General features: G+C 33.5%; 1 protein-coding gene across 4 annotated transcripts in view; it reads left to right on the top strand.

The window, feature by feature from the left end:
- Window positions 1-788: 788 nt before the first annotated feature.
- LOC118199903 (uncharacterized) overlaps window positions 789-19,478 on the top strand; it is a 134,938-nt gene continuing 116,248 nt past the window's right edge. Inside the window, exons 1-3 of one of the 4 annotated variants that reach the window (XM_085827053.1) lie at window positions 789-982; window positions 9,522-9,596; window positions 16,614-16,757. In XM_085827053.1, the coding sequence (XP_085683179.1) occupies window positions 895-982; window positions 9,522-9,596; window positions 16,614-16,757 (307 nt within the window). In that variant the 5' untranslated portion in view covers window positions 789-894. The remainder of the gene's footprint in view (window positions 983-9,521; window positions 9,597-16,613; window positions 16,758-19,478) is intronic. The other 3 variants (XR_015044086.1, XM_085827052.1, XM_085827051.1) reach the window with 3 other exon arrangements.

Here is a 19,478-nt window from a genome sequence, read left to right as displayed (position 1 = left end):
GTAAAAAACGCCAAACAAATCAGTGGGCGATTCTGCACTTCAGCAGCGAAATTGTTTTTAAGTGCTTATTAGCTAAAATCACGATCGGAATTTTCCGGAAAATGTCACATTACATGTCTCATGATCTCTCATTTCTCTGAGACAAAATAATCTGATTCGAACTGTGTACTTCTCAGATTATTGCTAAAGTCCTAGCTAGTAATTTTTATCGCCTTACCAAAATGTCGCCAAACTACCTGTTACCATATTCTAATGATTAGCCATGGGAATTTCTAAATTAAGGAGCTAATTGAAAAAGATAAACATTTATATTTAATTTTTGTGCTTTTAAATCATTATTTTATTTAATTACATCAACTGCACTCAATTCTAGTAATAAAATTTCTGTATAAGTTTCCGCGAAAAGGAAAACTTCTTTTTTGTTTACGGAACAACTGAGAAAAATATACTGCACGATCTCGTAACCTCGAATTTTAATGATAGAAGCTAAGTTTTAAATCTTTTATTTTACTGTATCTGGTAACTGCCGAGACACGTTTTAATGCAGATTAAACATTCTTTCATATGTAACATTCCACCATCTTTTCAGGGAGAAAAATGCGAAAGTAGAAGCCATAAAGAAAAGACGCATAAAATCATGGCCTTCTATAAGGTGACAATGCCTTACAACTAACACCTCTTATCTTCTTTTTAATGTCCTACTCGCAAATCCTGGACATGTCATATATAATTCTATTACCTTCAGCAGATTAGGAAGGCAAAGACAAACAAAGACGAGCAGCAACAGAGGACATGGTTCACATCCTTCTAATATCTATTCTTTCTGGTACTGGAACGGCGACGTTGAAACCATCTAGCAGAGTTCTGTGATTCCAAATTCTAAGTCTGAACAGAATGCAAATTTTTAAAGTGGTTATGTTTTTGTGTTTTGTTTTATGTGTCAAAGGGCAAGAGGATCAAGCCGAAAATCATACTACTCCCGGTAAAAAGTTTAGTTATTTTATATATAAGGAAATATGTATGAGATCCATGCAGTTTCCTAAGTTGAGAAAATGGGCTCGTGAGAAGAATAGTCAAATGTAATATTTTAGTAGTAGCGGAGGAATCAAATGTAGGATTTTAGTATTAGTGTAAGATAAGTGTAGGATTTTAGTCAAATGTAAGGTTTGATGCAGTTTACGATGCAATAAATAACGAAAATGGCTAACTTCGGATTTCAGTATTTTAGCTTTGGAATTTTAATCTTAAAAGTGTTTAATCCATACATGCGTTTTATATCATTTTCCCATTGCCTATGGAAAATATTAATTTAAATCCTGTGTGATTATCGTAATTATTGATTCTAGTATATTTCATTTATTTGTGGAATTTCTCCTTTCTTCAGTTGGGAAATAATTGATTACAAAGCATTATTAACCTGTCTAAATTATATTTTATCCAATGGGTGGCAACAGTAGAAAAATTATTTTCATTTCAACAAAGAATTTGTGGAAAATGCAACGTAAGGGTTAAAAAAATTGACAGAAAATATATAATTGTTTCTATTTTATGCATTTAGGAATTTAAATATTTTTAGTTACGTATTGCCACTTCAATTTGCTGATCTAATGTTTTTGCATTCTTTTTTGTATCATGTTATTAATGTTAAGGCTAATTACCCAGATGATAAATGTGATTAGACAACATTGCTTAGAAAATGACACTTTTTTTACACGGTATTTAACTCATTCTAAAAATAATATCATTACTGAACTTGATTTCTACCAGTTTAAACTTCATTACAATAAAATAAAAATGATCTCTTTTTAAAGTGTATATTTGAGTGAAAATGAAATCTTTCAAAACTTTCAGTGCATGTATAATATGCATATAAATGAGTATAATATAGTATATTTCGACATATGTATAATTTATATAAAAGCACATGAACAAGTACATGCGTAACGTATATAAATTCTTATATCTTATATATATGAATTTTATACGATTTATCCTAAACTAAAAAATAATTTTTAAAAATGCGTTACAATACGTAAAAGAAACAAAATTTTTATGTATAGTTGGATGACAGCATTTGAACATTTCCGCTGCACAAGCACTGTTTAGAGAAATATTTATTTTTATACATAAAAAATTGTTTTACCTAATTATTCAAAAAATTAAAATTTCTGATATTTGTAAGACAACGAAGATTTTTACTTCACTTTAGGCTCAAGCTATATTTTTCCTATTTGCTAATATGATCGGTTTTATTAAAGGTTCAGGTTTGCTTTTTTCTTCCTTCTTCTTTTTAAACTAAAAAAGAACTTTAAAAATCTTTCCGCTGCACAACCACTGTTTAGAGATATATTAATTTTTATACATAAAAAATTGTTTTACCTAATTATTCAAAAAATTAAAATTTCTGATATTTGTAAGACCAACGAAGATTTTTTCTTCACTTTAGGCTCAAGCTATATTTTTCCTATTTGCTAATATAATTGGTTTTATTAAAGTGTGGGATACATAAGATCAGGTTTGTTTTTTTCTTCCTTTTTCTTTTTAAACTAAAAAAGAACTTTAAATAATCTTCCTAGGAGAGAAATGCAATAACTTTTAAACTATTTCTTTAAAATCAATTTCTACTTTTTTTTTTATAAAATTTGAAATCTTATTAACAAATCTAATATGCTTCTATTAGTTTGCTTTAGCTAACAATTTCCTTATTATTTGCTAGAAAGCTATGAAAAAAAATTTTTTTTTGAATTCACAAGGATTATTTTCTATTCACATACTTAAAAAAAATTTAAGTGATGTATTTCAAATATGAATACTAATATTATGTGTGGGGCCAAAAAGCATAATTTTTAAGCTAGTGTAATTTCACTGCCCCAGTTAGTATTTAATAATACATTTGTGCAAAATTAAGAGAATGTGAATGTTTGTCTATTTTTATGAAAAGTATTGAACCAAAGGTATTAATTATGAGGCCAAAAATTATGCACCTATTCAGAGGCGGACAGGTATGCACGCGTACACGTGTGTATCTTCAGAGCTGCCATTGTGCAGAGGATATAAGCATACCAGGAGATTTTGGTGATTTTTGTGCTCGTACTCCTTCTCGACATTCGACGTATTTCGAGCAAGGGTTGGGTGAATTTTTTAAGGTATTGGGTAAAATGAGTAGCCACGGACGTATGGATGAGGTAATCAAACGGAGAACTATTGGAAGATTGGAGGCAGGGCAAATACAAGCGCAGGTGGCTACAAAGTTCAAAGTAACGTCAGCTGTAGTCTGCAATTTATGCAGATTTATTGAAACAGTTTCAAGACACTGGATCCTTATCTAGAAGACCAGAACAAGGTCGACCAAGATCCACAACTACGGATAAGGATCGTTATTTGGTGATATAGGACAAGCTACAGCTTCACAGCTGTATGCTGCATCTGGAACCAAGTTTCCAAGGTCTACAATTGGCCAAAGGCTTCATGAGATAGGACTATATGTCAAAAGAATTGCTGTTTGCGTCTCACTCACTGCGGCACACAAGACAGCATGTTTAGCATGGTGCAGCCAACATGAGCCTTGGACCAGACTTCAGTGGAGCATGATTCCTTTTTCGAGATGATTCGAGATTCGGTGATTCTCGGCGTACTTGAGAGAACCTGGAACACGATACGATCCGTCCTTCATCAGCGAAAAAGATCATTATGGTGGTGGAGGTGTAATGGTTTGGACCATTACGTTGGATGGCCATACACTCCTGCATATGCTTGATAAAGGTTTCCTTGAATTATAGAGAAATCTTAAAGGCCTATGTTCGACTTTTCAGGAGCTCAATTGGTCCTAGATTTCTGTTGATGGACGCAACGCTCGTCCACACGCGATTCAGGTGGTCGGCAATAACCTGAAAAGGGAATATAGTCACCTCACCGCCTAAATTGGTGCTGTCCTTACACCTGTGGAACATGAATTGGACGATTTTGGGATGGAAACTTCATATTAAGATGAGAAGATGAGAGTTCGCCATACGAGGTAGAATTGAAGAGGCGATACAAGAAGAAGTCTTTTGCTTCGATGTTTAGAAAGCAACGCATGAGACTGGTCACGTGGAATGTGGTGGCGAGTCCGAAACTCCTACCTTGCCAACTACTAATATACAAAGTAAAACATACAGGACACAAACAGTAAAAAAAATCAAGTAAAAGTTCACTATTTACATTATATATAACAGACAGTCAGCTCTTAAAGAGCGGAAATAAATATCTGCGAATTTGCAGGCATATGGGGGCCAGGAGCTACCTAGCCAATCAGCTGCAGTTGCAAAGTCCAGAATTCGAAAAGCAGAAATAGCATTTCGCACATGAATGCTGGAAGATGGTGTACGGTGTGGTGTATTTAATTATGGCAAAGCACACTAGGGCTATCTGCCTAAGGGGAGGGATGCCTTCATGGAGGCCTTTCTAAGGGCAACTGGCTCGTATACACGTTACACATGGGAAAAACCACGCAAACACCCATGCAGCCAGCCCGTTCGCGGGATTCGAACCACGGACCGAACTACCAGTTTTCAGCGACTTTACTGCTCGGCCGCTGGTGGGCCGAATGCTGGAAGAAACGTCCAAAATATAGAAAGTAACCACTCAAAATTAAAATTGCTGAGTCCTCTATTTAAGTTTGAAACATAAATATCTTATGCTTTGCCTGTGGCAACTCATTGCTTTAAATGGTCCAGTTTGTTAACTGAATTGTCATTAAATTCTCCCAGAATATGAAATAAATAAATACATTCGAAATTCAGAATTCGGCTTCGAGGTGCACGTTTTTGGGGTAGAGGGCTATAGGGTTTTCAAAAATTTGTCGGATCTGTATGCCGGTGTGTTTTCGCAATGCGGAAAATATATGTACATACATACATGTATACATACAGATTCCTTACGTTTTAAGAATAGAGGTGGGCTCGTTAATTACAAATTCCACTTTATTAAATATTTTTAAAGACTCTACAATGAGCACCATGAAGGTGTTAACCGTAACTCAGCAGTCAATCACGAGACCATATACACGTCAGCAAATTTTACGGTTTTCCTCTTTTGCGTATTACTATTTCCTTTAGTTAACGTCTCATCAAAGGCCCCACCCAGACGGTATAGTGATTAGGGGAGCCGAATGCGATACCAAAGGGCCCGGGTTCGAATCTCGGAGAAAGCATGGTTGTAACTGTCTGTCCCTTCATAGGAGGCAAAGATGGCCCACTTATTAGGCGGCTCCTAATAAAGTGACCACCACTTCTGGTCTTAGTAGCGCTCAAGCCGAAGTCGGCTGAGAGCCCGCCATTGGTTGAAAAAACATCTCGTCAAAGGATTTAATGTTTTGGTGCATTCCATGCAAGTCGGCTGAGAGCCCGCCATTGGTTGAAAAAAACATCTCGTGAAAGGATTTAATGTTTTGGTGCATTGCGTGCAAGCCGAAGTCGGCTGAGAGCCCGCCATTGGTTGAAAAAAACATCTCGTCAAAGGATTTAATGTTTTGGTGCATTCCGTGCAAGCCGAAGTCGGCTGAGAGCCCGCCATTGGTTGAAAAAACATCTCGTTAAAGGATTTGATGTTTTGGTGCAATTCCCTGCTGGTGTACAGCAGGGTATTAATCGTGCTCCTTACCACTTAAGGACTTATCACTTAAGGACCTAGGGGTGCCTCTCGTTTGAAGGCTCATCACATCAGAATCATAGAGGTGAGACCAGAATCAGAGGATTTTACTAGTTCCTAGTTCCATTTATGCAGAAGAGTTTCTGGTATACACTTCACTACAACTCGTGTCGGTTTTTTTCGCACTATAATCGTGTCATACAAGAGGAACAAGGAATATAAATGCAAATGAAAAAAATGCAGTGAAAGAATTTAGTTTTTGATAAAAGGTTAAGAGTATATGTTTCTTAAAAATTCTGAGAGGGATCGATGTTTCGAAGTAAGGGTATAGCATTGTGTTTCTTGCCAGGGCGCCAAAATCACAAGTCTGCAGGGTTTCTTGAAAATTTGTTTTTATAGTTGTTTAGAAGATGCACTGAGATATGGAGCTGGTCATTCGCAAGCTGATAGTAACGAGTATCTGGAATAATAGTATCTACATAATGACATCAATTGCAAACTGCGGGTGATGTCATCAGGAAGTGCGGCCTAGGCCGTCCAAAAGACTCATAAGGTCTACGAAGGATCGATAAATGACATTAAATGTAAGATGCCATAAGGAGATTGATCAGTTAAGAACTTTAACTTCGGACCTTCCAGCTACTTCTTAGGACCTTCCAGCTACGTCTAAAACACATAGTTGGACCTTTATCTTAGGACCTTCCAGCTACGTCTAAAGCGAGAAAGAGAGAGAGAGGGGGGGGGGACATTGCACAACGTTAATAGCCTCTCAAGTCCCTCCAGGAGACTCTTAAGTCTCTTAGTTAGGAGTAATCATGTTAAGTCCATCTTTCATTAATGGACTTAACATGATTGAAAGAAGGAACAACTTTCCTAATCTCAGAGTTTATATGAATACCATTAACATATTAACAGAATTTCAAAGAAAAATTAGTAATACCGAAATGTCTTTAATAAGAATCAATTGCATTCAGTTGTCTTACATTTCTTCGATTTCGATTTGAAACCTGCCATTGTTAACAGCTCCATGATTTTATTTTTTAATTCCACATCTTCAAGATCTAGTATGATAACTAACATATTAATTTTAATATTTTAGTACATTTAATTAAAACCATGCAAGTTAAATTTCTATTATACACGTTATCACCTTTTTATTTCGGTATTAGTACTTGATATGGGGATGAAAATTATGCGTAAACGTGTATGGAGACTCTCAACTTAACCATTTTACCGAAGCAATCTATATAAATTTCTTTTAACTTCACGATTAAGTGTTTACTTGTTTCTTCTTAAAAGATTAAGTGTTTTACTTGTTAGGCAGTTATAATGAAATATTACACTTTTTAAATTGAATATTTTCTTCTGCAAGAATACCTACACAGTTGCCAGAGCTCGAAGATTATGATTCAGTATGATTAAAGATTTCCTCTATAGAAACAGCAATGTTCAGTCAGTTTACTGATATGAGTTGTTAACAAATACTGTTATAGCTTTGATAGTTTTGATTAATGTGTCGCAGCATGAAAATGTTAAAAATGTTTCTCTTGTCAAAATACTTATCTTTAGTTTCATAGGAAGAAAAATGGAATATAAAAATAGCATTATAACGAGCTGATTGATGTTAGCTATAGGATACTTTAATGACTTTATTTAAGCTCTTTTTTTAGAATCTATGATATATAGCATTTATAAAAACATTTAATAAGCATTTAATTTTTATACTAATAAATAACATTCATAAATTAATTTTCATTTTCCATTTTCCCATTTTCATTAATGGAACATGGGACCTTAATTAAGCAATTTAAAAGTAACAGTTTAATTAAAATAATAATTGAGCCACTTTTAAATTGCTGAAGCAAATATTTTTACAAGCAACCTCCCCCTCCAAAGATAAAGCAATCTAAACAGTCTTAATAATTTATATGACATAGAAGGGCGCAAGTACTATATTGTTGTACAGATCCGTAAATATAACGCAAGTTTATTTATTGTCTTGATAACGACATATGTATTTATTTCTACCTTTAATTTATGTCGTTTCGTAGTCTTTGGGAACATAAAATGTGTGAAACGATTTAAGACTTTATGAGGATTTATTTAATTGACTTAACCGCATGTTTTAGGGTTAAACACCTTTTCTATCGCTCTTGCTTTCAACTCACACTTTCTCCCCAGAATGCAAGTTGATTAGCGCTCGGTTATTGAAATGAGATAGAAAGCAGTTAGTATTTAAGGGAAGGCTTGAGAAGGTGAAATCAGAGCGTGTTTAGCCTGCCTGAAGGCCACGTTGCTGTCTTTGATTTTATAGCGATTATAATTCTGCGGCGTTGAGTTATTCTTTCCAGTAGGCTTGTTTACGCTGATGTTTGATGAGTCAGAGGCAGCTTACGCGATAGTTAAACTGTGAAGCTTTTAGGCTGTATTTAAATTCTTACTTTTTAAGTTGCTCATTACCTTTTTGAGTTTAGGTTTGTTTACGCCGATGTTTGAGTCAGAACGAGCTTACGCGATAGTTAACATGAGAAGCTGTTAGGTTATATTTAACTTCATTACTTTTAAAGTTATTAATTACCTTTTTGAGTTTAGACTTATTTACGCCGATGTTTGAGTCAGAACCAGTTTACTCGAAAGTTATCCTGGAACGCTGTTAGGTTATATTTAACTTCATTACTTTTTAAGTTATTCACTACCTTTTTGAGTTCAGCCAAAAATTGCTGGCCTTTTTGTAAGCACTAGTTGGTGCCGCTGTTAATACCGATTTGAGTTAATAAATGGTTCTTTACTTCTTTCTCCTGACTTTGTAGTGCTTTTAAAGACTTAGTGATTATTCACTACATATTTTTTTAACATAGAGTACATTTTATGATAGCCAAGCATATAAGACGTTACAATTTAAAAGAGAATTATTATTATGTCTTCTAAAGTACCACGGTGATAGGGAAAGGGTGTAATGAACCCTTTTATTTAACTCAATTAACTGATGGCTTCACTTATGCTTGCAGAATCCAGTATTTATGGCTTAAATCAAAGGTATTGAATCTGACTTAACTAAGTAAAACCCTAATGGCCTAATGTTAGTCTAATGGCTATACAGATAGAGCAACGCACAAGTTGGCTCTGACGTAAGGTCGGCGGGACAAGCCTAATGGCGAGAATAACGTCAAGAGAATTAGATTAGCAACGTGGCCTTCAGCAGGCAGAACACGCTCTAATTCTACCCTCTAAACCCTTTCTTTAAATGCTATCTCCTTCTTACACATTTGAATATCACGCGAGCTAGATATTTACATTCTGGCTGGAAAATGGGAAACGAGGAAGACAGGAAGTAGTTTATTAACACACAATAACTGGTTAATAAACTAAACGAGACCTTACAAAGTACTGAAGATTATTATCATGGATTATTCAGAAGAAATGGCATTTTAAACAGGTTTGACTCCAAAAATTTCGGATAATAGAAGCTCTAATAAATTTAAAAGTTTCATAGTTACTAATATGATAACCTAAAAATTTATAAATCTCAGTTTAAAATTCTTAAAAATCATATTAATAATTTCTTGCACGGTGAAATATTTTCATCAATCAGTTATGTGGAGAAAAATATTGGAAGATCATTGGTGATTTCTTGTAATATATTTCCTTGCGTTATTCTTGTAATATTGGTGACTTGTATTATTCTTGTAATATTGGTGATTTGTATTATTTTTGTAATAAGTTTCTTGTTGGTGATTATTCTTTATTATTATTCTAGAGATTTTCGGCGATTAAGGCAACGAAAATTTCTCTTTTAAGAAATAATCTTTTGAATTTTCGAATTTTTAGTTTTTTAATTTAGTTATTCGTTGATTGACCTGATTTTGAAATTTTATATTTTTCTTGCTTTCTAGAACATACTACTACAATATGCTGTTCTACAACAGTTCTTGATCTAAAAAATAACAGCGCAAATGCTACGGAACCTGGTAAGATCCCCACTCATTCAATAGAAAGCAAATATATCAAAGACATATTCGATATAATGCATCTTTTATGAATATGTTACAGCAATTGTTGAATATATATATAATTATTCCATATTAAAGAGTGACTATAATGCTTAATATTGATAATAAAAATATGGCATTTTTAATGATGAGCCAGTATTATTCTACTTATGAATATGACGAAATTATTAACTCAAATACCGTCATGTATGAGCCAGTATTATTCTGCATATCAATAAATATGACGAAATTATTAACTCAAATACCGTCATGTATGAGCCAGTATTATTCTGCTTATCAATAAATATGACGAAATTATTAACTCAAATACCGTCATGTATGAGCCAGTATTATTCTGCTTATCAATAAATAGGACGAAATTATTAACTCAAATACCGTCATGTATGAGCCAGTATTATTCTGCTTATCAATAAATAGGACGAAATTATTAACTCAAATACCGTTATGTATGAGCCAGTATTATTCTGCTTATCAATAAATAGGACGAAATTATTAACTGAATTGCCGTCATAATAATATTAAATACTGACGAAGAAGGAGCGCTAACCTTTAACGTTTAGTATTAAAAAAAATTAAGTATAGTTGAAAGAAATCAGGCCAAGGAGTTAGTCGATTCATTTCCCTTTCCTGATCTTATGCATCAAAGATATTATTAGTGAGCGGAGAGGCATAAAAAAGAAGTACTATTCCACCATTCAAAATTAGTGGCCTAGAACTTGCTAGTGAGGATATTGTTAATATGCGGCAAGGTGTAAGGAAATACTATTCACCGAGCGGTACTGATTTTATCCCATAAAGGAGCTATTTTGCCCACCTGTAATGAGTACAAATATACATGTCCGATAAAAACTAATAGACTAATTTATTCCATAACTTGAATAAAAACAGTACATATTTCATCGAATAGCTTCCGTTATTAAGCTATAATAAGGTGACATTAAAGGTTTATTAATTTCATTTTTTTATATCTTAATAACAGAAGTTATTCGATAGTAATTGCATAAAAGTTCTCTATAATAATGTCACTACATCCTGAAAAGAAAATTTCAATTGATTTAGTACTATCATTCTATCATTTAGTAGTTATGGATTTGTGTATATTAATATATGTGTACTGTATATATGTGTAATGTATATGTGTATTGTATATATGTGTAATGTATATGTGTATTGTATATATGTGCAATATTGTGTGTGTGTATATTGTGTATGTTATATATGTGTAATATTCTGTGTGTGTGTATATTGTGTATATTATATATGTGTGTTATATTTGTGTATATAACCGACTTTTTTGTTGCTTGAAATTAGTTTATAATTTAAAAATACTTTGCTTTCTTAGTTTCTTTAATGATTTAAATATCATCTTAATGAACATTAGTTTATAAAAACAGAGACTAAAATAAGTAATTATACGAATTTAGCTATTAAATGTGGTTTCAGAACAGCTCTTTATGAGCAGATCCAAAAACTGGTGCCACTCAGTAAGAGTGCTATTAGGGGATACAAATTTTGCTTCCGTTTCCAGTGTCATATTTGCTGCAATCAACAGTTTCCCAAAATGAAAATAATGACATCTAAACAAGAGACTGTGCATCTTGAAAATAAGTTGTGGGTTGACTAAGCACATCATAAGATAGTATACGGAACGCTTTAAGCGCAGATTTCAAATTAATAAATTGGAACTAAAAGAATAGAAAAAAATCTTAAAGCTTCAGATTTTAGGAACGCTTTTTTTCATTTACACTCAGATACATATTTCGAGAGCATTTGGGCTAACGCTCCTTTGGGTTAAAAATATTTGAAAACAATATATCTTTAGAATTTCCGATAAACAGTCCTGCGTGCTGGAGAAAAATATAATTTATTCCGTACAGTGTTTCCACTGTTGGCTTTGAAACTCTTGAGTTTTTCAATCAAAAATTCTTTAAATATTTACAAAATATGAAATAGAAAATAAAACAAACTCTAAATTCCCGGGTTTCCAAGTGACCATATTTGGGTGGAGGACAACGTTATTCAGAATTTGATGGCTCTAAGTACTGTTCTTTTCTCACAATGAAAAAAAAATATCCTAGAGATTCTTCATTTTTTAAATTTCTTTTAATACAATGCAGGGCGATAATATTTGGTGGCAACAATTTGAAAAGTGATTCAACGCTTTTAGTGATTCGACGCAAGATGCCGTTTGGGGATTAATAACCTTTCTGGGCAAACGCCTCTTTGGGATAATAATACAAATCACATTGTCCCCAAATGACGAGATTTCATTTATGTGTATCACTTCTAAAGCATTGCTTCGCCAACATTTTAACTCGTCCGTCTCACTTATATGTAGATGAAAATTATCGTGACCCACATGCGTATAATTGTTCTATAAAAGAGATGGAGAGGAAAACAAAATCTTGTAAAAACGAAATAATAGTAATTAAATACATATAACTATAAAAATAATCAATGTTTAGAAGATATTTAATTAATAACTAAATAAATATTCATAGTTAACAAAAGAATTCAAATCTTTTAGTGACCCACCAAAATTTTTCTCGTGATCTAATGTCAGAAAACATGGAATAAAAGAAGCTTTAAAATGAAATTGCCGAAATAGAAAATGACGCAATTATGAATTTATGGGAAATAAAGAAGAGTTTATGGCATTAAAGAAATAAATATTTAGATCCATACCGTGTGAGTATTGTGAAGCTTTCCTCATTTAAGCTTTATAATATATTAATAAAATCTCATTTGGATAACAGATGTTTCTGAAAAATACTATATTTCTTCGAATTTATTATAAATATCTTTGTGTACAGAATTTTTTAAATGGCCATAATAATCGTAATATTGCCTGGAATGCACCACAATGAAAGGCAGTAGAACTATTGCACTGTGAGCCAATGCATTCACTGTGAGCTATTGCTTTCACTGGGAACTATTGCACTGAGTGTTGAGTGTGAAAAGGTATCGCATTTATAAAGTTCCAATCACATTATGTTTCGGCTACGCGGGACTTGAAGTCGAAAGGGACAATTCTCAGAACCCACACAATTCCAGGAAACACATGTAGCTAGGTGACCATTCTCACTTACTACAAAGACTTGAACGCCAAACAGTAATCGATTATCGCGCAAATCGGAATCACGTGATCCTTCAGAAGCAGAACTTTCGTCTGATTGGTTGTCTCTACCAGGGAGCCGAGACATTTTCGGTGAAATTAGAAAAATCTCCCGCATAGCCGCAACATTGTTTCCGTAGCTAGGCGTGACTTCGCTTCAAGTGGGGCCCTTTCTTCAAAGAATCTTCCCGTTTAAACCAGTGCTACCAGAATCTCGTTTCTCAGAAAAGTACCGTCTAGCAGGGACTGTATAGCCATGTGTGATAGATAACCTCTTAAGGAGTAGGAGTAACCCTGCAAATATTCGTGCCCTAGCTAGGAGCTTTTATACAGAAGCTGGCCCATTTGATATCGACTGATGACACTACGAGTAATACCAGTATCACTGCAAACATGTTTGAAAGAATGAAATTAAAATTAGTGGAATAAAAAACTGGAATAAAAGAATCCCTTTTTTAAAATTCACCAGTAATATAAATAATTTATTGAAACTTCTCCGATGCTTTTGGTTGGTAATCAACTGTAGGGAGTTGAATAGCTAAATTTGTAGGAAGTAGAGCCGTGCTTAGATTCTTTTTCACCTAAGGCAGAAAGGTAAATGAAAGCCTCTCTCTATAGTCAAATTAGCTATATATTGTTTCCTGCGTACGGATTCGTAATAGATTGAATGCATAATGCACACAGGTCCGATGTTAAGTTGATAAAATTTGTTCTGTTAAAAGAAACTCTTTAGAGTTCTGGAACTTTCCGCAGAAATACTCGTACACAATATCACAGTACAGGTGTTCACAGTATCACAGATTACAATCAGTAGTTACTCTTCAAAATTACTAAGAGCGTTAAACACAACGCAATGCAGAGCGCATTCAAAGAGCAAAGTTAATCTGTAGATATCTCGGTACTCTAAATTCATGCTGAATTAACAGCAAACAACAACTACTGATGGCAGATGCTCTCTCTACTGAAGGTAAATTGTGCATTTTTTTTGCTTTAAAAAGTGATTAAATTATATTGTTCTTTTTGTTTCGGTTAAGGTTTTTATGCCTTAACAGTTAACCTGCACTTAACAGTTAACAGTTAACCCTGTGTTCAGTTAACCTGCGTGCAACAGTTGTAAAATTATCAACAACTGAAAAGTTTAAATAGCTAAGCCTAACGAGGCTGCCATTTGTGTACAATTGAAGCTCTTGATAGAATAGTGAAATAAATCAGATGGTGTACCAACTTCAGGGATTTTGCCCAATTTGACCGAAAGTTAACGTTCAGTTTTGTGCGCCGGAAGTGTTGTCTTCCTGTACGCTGGCGAAATTGCTTGTTTTTGCGTAGGAACTGTAGTTTTAATTGTAAAAATAATTTTTTAAATACCTTTAATTGTATTTGGTTCTTTAGTTTTTATTTATTTGTTTTAGTTTATATGGTGGTTTAGGTTTTATTATTTTAAAATTTTTAATGAAGATGTTTTGATTTTTTATGTGTTTTTGCCTTGCCGCGAAGTGAGAACCGAGTTAATTGAATGAGAAATATATCTGTAAGAAATTCGAGGAAATAAGTTTAAATGAGATGCATCAAAATGTATGTGGGACATACAAGGAAGTCATGTAGCGTCTATATCAGGTATTTTAATAAATAGGAAATAATACTAAACGCATTGCATTAACTTTCAAGTTTTCTCGTAATTTAATTTTCTTCCTTTAGCGAAGTAAAATCTACAACAACGTTTTCACTTAATTCATATTCAATAGAAAACACAGGCGTGTTAGAAATTTTTTGTTTTTAATCTAGGAACGTTTTGCATATTGTTTTATTATTAAGTTTACTGAAGCTATTTTCCCTTAATTATTAATGAGCAAGTTTAGAATTCGCATAGCTAATTTGGCGTCCCTTCTAGTGATTCACCTGCGGCAAGTGCCTCACTTGAGCTCACTTGTCACTTATCTCACCAGAGCCTGGACAAAGGTGAAGCAAGTCTTCGGGGTAACATTTTAATGCAATCAATGTAACGTCCAATAAAATTAGCACCTTTCTCTTTGAATTTATCACCAGCTTTTGTGTCTGCTGTTGTGGCTTATATCACTTGCATGACGCAAGTAAAATGTTTCATGTAATTGCTTCGGAGCAAGTTTTGATAGAAAGTACCCGAGGGATGAGTCTGAGGATCTCTCCTGATAAGGAATATTTTACTAGGTATGACCAAAAGAAGTTTTATTAGGAAAGTTTCCTGAATCTAAGTGAAAATATTAATATGCCAGATATCTATTATTTGCCTTCTGCTCTATAATACGTGATGCCCAACTGGTATAGTGTTTAGCATCGCTGATTCTCGTGCCAAAGGGCGAGCCGAAAGTCCTTTCGAGAGGTTGTTGGTAAGGGAAGAGGGGTAGGAGACTCTCCGACCTGTCCCCCCGGGGGTGCTCTCCATCAAAACTGGGGGCGGAATTGAGCTAAATGGCACCGTCATCTGTAAGGTGCTCAAGGCTGTTGCCAACGACATGCGTGAATTTGCGCTGTAGGTCAGACAAGTGAGCATTAACAACAGCAACAATTATTTATAGTACGTAGAATTAATGCTAAATATACACCTAGCGCCAAAACAATGGGCCAGATCTATATTATCTGTTCTACTGGCCAGATTGACGGAATTTAACTTGCATTTTTCATGTCTCGAAAGCGCGACTTAAGATATATGTTAGATTTATGTATAGTATTGTTCTAAGATATAGGTATTCTGACACACAATTCAATTTCAAATATAAAGTCAGGCTACACCTTACAGATGGCATCTTTACCAAATTACTTCTATGAAAGAACTATGAAAGAACTACTAGAGTCTCAGTTAATTGTGCAGCTACTTGATCGAATTTGGCAGCTAGCCAAAGCGCGAAATCTCGAGATGTTCGTTTATATAAGCATCCAGTAAATAATGAATGTACCGTTCTGCTTCTCTTGACTGTCGATGAGTTTTTCGTCATATATATTGGACAGCCGTTAAATATGCATCGTCTTTTAACATTGGCCGTTTTCTTCGAATTCTTAAAATCGCCCCATTTTTATCCGTGAATACATCTTCATACACAATCATATCTTTACGAAAATTGTACTTTTTGCACTGTATGCAGTAAAATGTTTCATATAATGTCACCATATTAATTCAAATAAATTCATCCTTACTTCAAAAATAATAAATAAAGTCATATTTCAGTAGTGAAATTATTGCAAACATGTGATTGGCATTGATTTCGGAAATAAGATTTTTTTAAATATATAAAATGCATAACTTAATAACTTACTTTATAGTTTCCTTTTTAAAAAATTTTGCTATAATATTTATAAAAAATATTTTAAGTATTAATTATTTTAATAGAATTTTAAACAATTCTTTAGGAAGTATTTTTAGTACTAATTAAATTTAATAAATCAAAAGTGTTTATATTAAATTTATATTTCTTTAGATGAATCTACCTTAGATTAATATATATTTAGATGAAATAAAGTAATAAAACATTGCAGAGTAAATCTTATGAGAACTTCAGATTCTTGAAAGGACAGATTTACTCTCTTTTTATTCTAAAAGTAACGCTGATGAACTATGAAAAAGATGCTAAAACGACCACGTCTAAAAGCGGTCATATCATGACGGTTCAACGACGTCGAAAAATTGCCAAGATGCAACAGCAAATATTTTGTACCTCTCGGACCAGTTTGCAACGTCGTGTGCTACTTGGGATATTTGAAATAAAAATGCGATATGAAATATATTTTTCCTTAATATATTGGTCATTTTTTGTGTATTTGTATTAAAGAAAAAAAATATACATTACCCTGTAGGAATGTGAAAGGCTCTTTAAATATTTGTTCCTTAGATACCGAAGGAGACATCATACTCACCGCAACACCAGAAACAACAGTCAAGAATGCTACTTTCCCAGAGGAACAGCCCACAACAACTGAAATCATAGTTACAACAAAAACTGTTTCTTCAACAGAAAAAGAAACAGTTCCACCAAGTAAGTAATACCATCCTATGAATATATATTTTGAAGCAGATCTTGAAATTTTAAGTCAACTTCTAGTGTACTACTTCTCTTATTTTGACAGGAATTACGAAATGATGAAAATTTGTATGATGAGTACTTATCTCTTTTTCAATGATAGGAGACGATGATAGGAGATGACTGGTTTTTTTATCATATATGTTGAGTCAGAAATATGTTCCATAAATATGATGCAAATGTAGTATGTTAGCATACTGTGGAAATGGAAAGAAAAATGGTATAACAAACAAGAAAATTCTTTTTTTATTTCTTTGTACGAAGTAAAGGAAGTATTGTAACAGCGAAAATTTCGGGTACCATATTTCAACGAAAATATTTAATTTGACCTCATACGAACACATTCGAACGACATTTTTGCATGAAATCAGTACGTACGAACCAGAATTAAGGACTCTTTTTCCAAAAATGGATTCAGAAGGGTTTTTGTTTTCATTGATGTCTGTACGTATGTCATATAACTCTAAAACGAGTAGCCTCAGAACGTTGAAATTTTGTATGTGTGACTGCTATAAAACGTAGTCGCGCACCTCCCTTTCTGGTTGCAATCGGCCCGCACCAAAGGTATATAAATATATACATGTAAAACATAAAATATCAATTTCTCAAATAACAAATAAATAATAGCCCTTTAACACCCGTTTTCATTCTAAAAATAACAAAGCAATAATTTTTCTAACTAAACATCCTGCAATTCTGTAAAAAGATCCATCATCTAATCTCTATTGCGCAGTTATCGATGGAATTTGGACCCAACTTCTGGACATTAATGTGTCATGCGATCTGAAATGTAATCCAGTATAAAAGGTTATTGCGTCGCAACTCTTCTCTCTTCTCTTCTGCATTTTTCCGATGCTTCGCCTTGCCGCTAGCCGCGCAGAGTTTATTTCTCCAATTTAGTCCATTGATTAAGAAGACATAAGCTGTATAAAGTTGTGGGGTGCATAAAGCACTCACAGTGATGATGTGCATTATCAAGAAACAAAATTATGTGTGGAATGTACCGCTAGGTCTGCCTTCGATTGTCATCTTTCTAACTACGCAGTATAACATCTGCAAGTTAGCAAAAAAACAATCGGCAATCCGGTTGCAACTTTTTCTCACCAAGTCATCTTATTAAAGTCTTTCAAATAATAAATTAATAGACTATTAACTCCCTTCTTCATTCCAAAAATAATAATAACATTTCGGGATCAATCTGTGCCACGAAGCTTGCGTAACGCTGACAACGTAGTATTTGGGAACCTAAACTTTGAGAACTTAAACCAAAACCTTTCTCTTAACAGTCTGCCATATTGGTTAACTACGCACTTTAGCTTATTTCTCTACGCTGTTGGGACGTAATTTCGCTGTGCTCCCTTTCTATCGCAAACGCAACAAAAATTTAAATTTTCTGGAAATAGGCTCGATTAGTGTGCCAAGTGAATTGTGGCCACAAATGTCAATTCAAAATAAAAATGAAATTTAATATTATTTGGCTACCAAGTTTATTCTACAGTAGGCATTACGCCAACAACATTGCTACATTTGTACATCTCAGTGTTCTTACATCAATACTTCTCTGAAATTTGCTTTTATTACACACACACATATATATATATATACCCACTCTATTACCCATCTCGGTCAGCTGAGTTTTTTTTTATTCTTTTATTGTTGGTAAATTTTGCATCTTTGCTTTAAAAGTGATTTAATTACATTGTTATGTTCCGGTTAAGTTTTTTTTATGCCTTCATTTAATCTGCATGCAATAGCTGTAGAACAATCAACAATTTAAATGATTAAGTAGTGCAGCTAACCTTAGCGAAGCCGCCATTGGTTTACATTGGAGGCCCTTTGTAGAATAGTGCATTAAGTCAGTTTCTGCACCTTCAGTGTCTTTTTGCCGAGAGGGAGCATAAGAAACTTTCAGTTTTGAGCACCGAAAAATCTGACTGATTGCACACTGGCCTGATAATTCGCCCGATTACTACATAAAAATAGGAATGAGTTTTAGTTCGAGGTTTGGAATGCCGAAGAACGTAGAACTGTGGAAGAAGGTTATTAAATTAGAGTCGCTGAACGTTAAACAAAACTTTTTTCCTTCCTTTTCTTTTCTTACGAATGTATTTAGTTATTTATTTTTAAAAACCTGGAGGAATACGAATAAAATGCAAACAGGATTGCAGCGCATTAAAATCATGAAGCAGGTTTATTGTTTTCAGACTGCAATACTAAAATCATATAATTAGAAAATAAAAATCTTATGTCTTTACACAATGCACTCTATGAAAATTTTACAACAGAAAAGGACTATATTGTTATGCATGTTAAATTTAACGATAGTACGCATTCTGTAAAGTTCAACAAATTGTTTGCAAAAATGTATTTGTTTTAAGCTTTGTATAAGATGAAGATGAATAAGGTAGTTGCTCCATTAAAAAAGAAAGTAGAACAAAATTTAAATAAAAAAATAAAAATAAAATCTGAGGGCTTTCAGATTTTATGTTAAGCCCAAAGGAGAGTTTTTTTTAACGATTTGCGTGGTATTTTTATTTATTAGATATCAGGATCTTCGCACTTAAACTACATAAAATTCAATTCAACAGCAATATCACAAAATAATAATATTTAAAAACAGCGCATCTTTAGAATTTCCAATAGATAGTCTCTCGCACTGGAGATAAAAATGTTTTC

Source organism: Stegodyphus dumicola, chromosome 11 (genome assembly GCF_044657685.1).
Source record: "Stegodyphus dumicola isolate Sdum_Otavi_A_Nest chromosome 11, ASM4465768v1".
Taxonomy (NCBI): Eukaryota; Metazoa; Arthropoda; class Arachnida; order Araneae; family Eresidae; genus Stegodyphus; species Stegodyphus dumicola.
Note: the sequence above shows the minus strand (reverse complement) of the source record. Positions and strands in the feature narration are given on the sequence as shown.